This window comes from Hyposmocoma kahamanoa, unplaced genomic scaffold (genome assembly GCF_003589595.1).
Source record: "Hyposmocoma kahamanoa isolate Upper Pololo Valley unplaced genomic scaffold, ASM358959v1 210, whole genome shotgun sequence".
NCBI classification, from domain to species: domain Eukaryota; kingdom Metazoa; phylum Arthropoda; class Insecta; order Lepidoptera; family Cosmopterigidae; genus Hyposmocoma; species Hyposmocoma kahamanoa.
In genome coordinates this window covers 13,566,851-13,573,339 of record NW_020653731.1, presented here as the reverse complement: position 1 = coordinate 13,573,339, position 6,489 = coordinate 13,566,851, and the positions used below count along the sequence as shown (strand labels likewise).

Genomic DNA, 6,489 nt, shown 5'->3' with positions numbered 1-6,489 from the left:
CACATTTTGTTGACCCGGTTGTTGGTAAAGCTCTATTTCTATTGTTGATTGTTGGCAACCGCTGCGAATGTATTCTGAAATCTGGAAGAAAGATTTTTTTTTAATATATAATAGACATACTCGTATGCTTGGCCATAAACTTAACTGGATGTTAATGGTAATGTGACTGGTGATAGTACACATTTATATGAAAAATGCCTATTCCAAAACACATGCCATTCATTCATGTCCATTGATTTAGTACACATTAGGACCACACAATGTGACCACTATAAATATATAAATATAAATATATAGCAGGTTGGGCAATGCTATACTAATTAACCCACGTATTGTCTGCCACGTATTGGGTGCCCGATAGCTGGCCTCGGAAACGTCGGTACATGACACCCTTTGGCGAAAACTCATCCTTCATGAAGGTCGAGAGATGTTGAGTTGGTACTCTCACCACAAATGAATTGACACTGTGGCGGAACCCCACCTGCTCGACCCTCAGGGTAGCATTGGCTAGCACAATGAGATCTAAATGTTACAGACCTTGTTAAAAACAGGACAGCAAAACAGCAGTGCACAGATGTAGTTACACTGCTGTAATACTGGAAACTTGAGTGTAATTGGGAGCTTAGATATGAAACAAAACATTGATACCTCAGGGAAGAAAAAGCATAAAAGTCAATTTTGTTAAAAATGAGTTATTTACATTTTTATTTTATTTACATTTACTCAAAGAGTTCAGCTAATCGCTATATTGTTATTTCACGTAAATATAGTTATAGTAATAAAAAGTATATGTTTATAATTTGGTTGTTTTTCACTTGTCTATATTTTCACTCCATCTACTCCAAAGTGAACATGAAAGATCATTTATACTCAGTATTTACCGACATTCTGCCGTCCAAATAAGTGACAAATGGTCAAATATTAGAAAAAGATCAAGCACAAAATTCTCTTTTAACCCTTAATTAGTCATGCTAAAAAGTTAAGGAATTGGTGGTTGTGTGGAGTGTGCAACACCCCAAGGTAGAATCGTAAAATGAAATACAAAATACACGCGAAATCAGACTTTTTAATTTTAATTAATGACAGTACTTGAACATACTTATTTCCTAATAAATGTCATTCTGACTGATAAAACATATTATTAATAAAAAAAAAACAACAACATTCGTAAAAGCTTATTTTCTTCATCACAATTTTAGCAGACTAGAATTATGTGAACATTACACAGATATTTTAAACCTCTCGAACATTCCGTCTTGGTTTTCGGTCCTTGATTCTAGGACATACATGGCATTGCTTATATGAAGGCGACCGAACTGCTCTAAATGCCGATTCAGGATCTTCACTTTTAAGTCTCTTGTGTCGTTTTTTGTTATAGTTGATGTGGTGTGTGAATACCTTTGTTTTTGGTTTCGCTTTGTTCTTATGCACAGTCGTGGTCACTTCGCAATGACTTCATGATGTTCTCCCTATCAATAGCTTCTTCTTCTTTGTTTTTCAATTGCTGTACAATCTCTTAAACAGTCAAATCATGTGGCATTATACAGCCACCTCAAAACAAAAAAGCCACACCACAACCACATTACAACATAATCTTTAGAATGCCAATATATTTGTTCTATAAATGTCACTACAACATATTTTTGTCCACCTCCATCATTTAAATACATACTAATAAAACAATATATTTACTTACCTTACGGAATTTTGTCTACACAAAGGGTCGCAAGGAGCGTCACGTACGCCTGAAGCTGTAAGTTAAAATTTTAAAAAACTTACGAGTCTGGAAACCTGCAATGGTGTGTGAAACACTCCACGCGGCCAATTAAGGGTTAACAACAGTTAAAATTAGTTAACATATTTGACTTATCGGAACTTACGCTTACGATGCATAGCTGAAATAATATTAAACAATTTTAATATTCTAAAACTAGGTTATGATTTTTTGTAATATCTCAAAAAAATATTTTGTTACTTAGCTGCATTTTAGTTAGTGGACGGCAGCATTGTTAGGTTACAAAGTTGATTTTATAGATACAAGAGATTTAATAGGCATCAATTTGCCCTTACAAAAATTAGAGGTGCTAATTAAAATATTGTGTAAGGCATGCACTCTACATACTCAAAGATAAATGTCAGAGATAAGATAAACAAAACACAATCGACAAGATACAACAAGCGATGAACAGTTTCAAATTTAAGTTCTAGTGAATGGTGAAGAAAAACACTATTCAATAAACACATATATTGAGTAGGTGCTCATTCTAACTCATTGTGCTACACGCTACCTAATTATGGAAAGATAGGGTCCTTACTGTTTGAGCTCACCTTACACTACCCAACTCACCTTACTCAGTCTGTTCAAATGACTGTACAATTTCAAGAAATATAAACAATACTCAGATACACAAAACACAATTTGAAACGAACCTTTTTAGCCCTGCCAATAACGCTCGTCTTCCCGCAAAGTCCAAGAATGATTGCACAAACAAAAGTAGATTTTCCCGTACCGTTCGGTCCAATTATCATATTTAACGACGGCCCAGGGTACAATTCCACTTGCTTATATGTCCTAGAACGCGAAATAAAGTTTATAATCAACAAAAATATTGACAAAACATGGAATATTAAAAAGGCGCGGAACCAAATTACTCACACAAAGTTTTCAAGCGAAATCCTATAAATACTGCCGGGCCTAATGCCCCCAGTATTCACGACTTCAGACATATTTTAACTGCACATAGCATCCGGCAATTAGTTAGTTAATAATTAAAATTGTAAGAAACATCTTTAAAAATAACACAGACATCACGTTCGCGGAAAAAAGCGTTTGCGTCAAGTCAAAGGTTTGAGTTTACAATTCTTTTTTCAACCAGAGTTGCCAATAACAATTGTTCAAAATCCCCAAATTTATGATGAGCAAAGTTCTCATATTCCCCACAAATTCCTCGCAATATCTCGAGTCCTCTGTAAATGCTATAAATACATCACTTAAAAATGTAACAAAGGTTTAACAAACTCAAAATTCAAAGTTGACGAGTGATAAGTTGTGATGTGGAAGTATCAACTGCTCGGCTTTGTTCAGCAATTGCTTTCGTTTTTCTGTACACCGAGGACCGGCCTAAACGGGAGGAAGTGTCGCGCATTTAGTGCACGACTGATAATTTTATAATTCATATAACCAAGTTTTTTTTATATAATGTCAAGTGACAGGACTAACAACTCGTGCGCCTGATAGTAAGTTACACGCCTGTCCATAACACAAGCAGTGCCACTCAGAATTTTAAATCGCAAACATCTGAGGGGCACTGCCACTGTGCCCGTGACCCTGAGACGTAAGTTGACAAGTCTCATGTGCCTGTAATTTCACCAGGACCCTTACCCTTCAAGATCGGAACAAAGTAAAGGTGACATGACTGCTTGGCAGCAGAAATAGGTAAAGTAGAAATAGGTAAGGTGGCAGTACTTCCCTGGACCAACTCCTTCACAAGGAGATCTACTGCTACTAGAAAGAAGTGCTCTGATCCTACCGAATAATTAATTCTATATGTTTAAGCGAGGCATGTGCGATGTTGAAAAATATATCGATGTCGTTCATCATAGTATTTTTATCAGTAACCATCAAACTAGAGAATCATCAACAATCGATGGATTAAATTAAATTATAAAAAGTTAGAATCCTTGCATTTTCCTCAGATACCGCAAACCCCCTCAAATTCCCCAATCGAGTTGAAATTCCCCGCAATTTTCGGGGCAACGGAGAATTTTCCATAAATTGGCAATAATGTTTTCGGCTTGAGTTTGACAGATTAGTGATGTAATAAAATCTTTTTGTAAATTTCGATAAAAAATCGATAAAAACAACTATACGAATCTGTCAGTGCCTAAAATTCTAATTACTTGATGAGTAAATATCGTAGGTAATTAATGTTTCCCATAAGTTCACAAATAAATAGATTGCGCCTGCGCCTGACGGCATAAAAAGGTGCAATGTATCAATGATTTTTAATCGATCCTTAGGTGTTACATTACTCTATTTATGCACACCACCACTCAATTAACGTTGCAGAACTAATTAAATGTTTGTTTAAAGAAGCTATTCTGTGTTAAATAATTAGTATTTCACGGGAAACCATATAGATTATAAAATTATAAAGTTAAGATAAATAATTAGCCTATAACTAATTTAGCAAAAATTTAAATCAATTTAGTTCTTATATCGTCCATAATTGGACGTAGTTATGCAAAAAGGATCCAATCCACAAATTTATCAAAAAATGAGTATTATGTACGTACCAAAACGTTCCTAAAGTCTAACCTCTTAGGTCAGCAAAAAAATCCAACATTTAAACAGAAATAAATATCTCAGGAGTTACATGACGTTATAAGTTTTGAAAATAAAACAAGATTGAGAAACACTTCCAACTGCCATATCTCAAAAGTGACTGGCTGTGCAATGGACCCTTTTTGTTTAACTAAAAACATCCAATTAATAAATTATTACAGTTAATTCTAAACATTTTCGATTAACATTATTGCGAGTGCACGTCGCTATAAAAATGTTGCCATTCTAAAATAAATATAAACGTTCCTTTATAACGTTATTATACCACAATTTATTATTTTGTTGTATTTATGTAAATCATTTTCCCGTACTATTTTTGGGTTGAGTCTAAACACGTCTAACTCAAATTTCTAATATAATGTTCATGCCTTATATATCTTCTGAAGAGATTAATATTGTTTTGTTGTCTTTGTATTATAATTCAGTCCGCAACTCTTCAGAAAACAAAATTAAAAGCAATAATGCGTTTGTTATACAAATTTATAATAATTATTACAAATAATGGACAGGGTGTAAAAGTGAGACGGGGCAGCAAGTAGACATGAGCGCCGATAATAGACTAACCGGCGGCGGCGGCGTTTCAGCGGCGAGAGCGCGATCCTAAAACGAATTTGTATATCGGTGTTTGTTTTTACAAAAACCAATATACAAATACTTTTTCAAAGGAAAAAATAAAATAACGTATGTTCTATAGTAAATCAAATTTTTATCAGTTTGTCAGGCGCTCCGATCGTACGCACGCGCACGCTTCTATATTGCGTATGCGTAGTGAAAATGGTGACGCCGGAAATTGACAAATTAATTTTTTATACAAAACATCTTCAAATATAAAGTCACTAACTAACTTTTGTCGCCTATTCATCTATGTCACCTCTTAGAATAATAACGCATAGACTGATAGTTTCATATCAAACGAACTGTCACAAGTGAGGCAAAAATCAAATTCATGTAGGCATTTTTAGTAGTAGGTTAATTTTCGGTTTTAGTGAATATTTATATAAAAATACAAGTTGAAACGCGTTACTTCCTTGTGGAATGTGATGTTAGTATCTATTTTATGTTTGTCTGACGTATTTTTACACTCATTTACCGCACATTTCGTCATTTTTAGCTAAAATTCTTGATCTGTTTTCAGTGCAAGTTGACCTTGAGCACTGAAGGCCCGCCCGCTCGTGTAGGCCCATTGGGCGCGCTTCAATTTGCCTCACTTAGCGTGTGCGGACTAGGTTTCTATGCGTTATTATTCTAAGTGTTACCTCTGCTGAGGCCGGACAGCACGCTGGCCTATACTGCAGGTGACAAGGCAAAACTTTTTGCCTCACTCTTTGCAAAAAGTTCACGTCTGGATCTCATCTTACCTCAGGCTGGCTGCACTATGGCGCCAATTCGCATACACCAAAAAGAGGTACTTAGAACTCTGGACTTGAATAAAGCTAGCGTGCCAGATGGAATTCCAGCACTAGTCATACGTAACTGTACTCCTGAGTTGTCTCCTGTTCTCACATCCCTACGCCTGTACCGCCTCTCACTTGACACTGGTGTAATTCCCAGGTCGTGGAAGCTTGCAAACGTGCAACCTGTGCCGAAAAAGGGAAGCAGAGCTGACTCTGTCAACTATAGACCTATCTCAGTCACTTCCATACTCTGCAAGTCTATGGAACGTGTACTCAACAACCGTCTCTTGTCGTACCTTGAAGACAACGACCTCCTCAGTGATTCGACACTCAAGGCAGTCTCCGATTGAGAGAGAGAGAATTTAACGCTACCAAACGCAGGCGTGTCTATTATCCACAAAACGGAGTCGATTTGAGCTGATTCCGAATTTTCGGGATATATCCATACTGATAGCCGACTGTTTCCAGGTACTTGGAATGGACCTGGCGTCCAATTTGTACTTTGGCAGATACGTTGAATCCATGGCCAAACATGCAGCGAGGAACCTTGGGATCCTTCCCAGAATGAGGCGTTACTTCACACCGGGACAGTTGCTTCAGCTGTACCAAGCGCAAATCCGGTCATGTATGGAGTCCTGCTGCCACCTTTAGGATGGCTCTGCTACATACCAACTGGCCACCTTGGATTCAATTGACAACCGTGGCAAGAGGCTTGAAATGAAATGTGGAATTTTGAGACTGTTTGCCTCA

General features: G+C 36.6%; 1 protein-coding gene across 1 annotated transcript in view; it reads right to left on the bottom strand.

Annotated features, from left to right (window-relative positions):
- LOC113227388 (structural maintenance of chromosomes protein 5) overlaps window positions 1-2,754 on the bottom strand; it is a 29,906-nt gene extending 27,152 nt beyond the window's left edge. Inside the window, exons 1-3 of the mRNA XM_026460281.1 lie at window positions 2,657-2,754; window positions 2,431-2,572; window positions 3-81 (exon numbers count right to left, since the gene is read on the bottom strand). Coding sequence (XP_026316066.1) covers window positions 3-81; window positions 2,431-2,572; window positions 2,657-2,727 — 292 coding nt within the window. The 5' untranslated portion in view covers window positions 2,728-2,754. The remainder of the gene's footprint in view (window positions 1-2; window positions 82-2,430; window positions 2,573-2,656) is intronic.
- Between the last annotated feature and the right edge of the window lie 3,735 nt (window positions 2,755-6,489).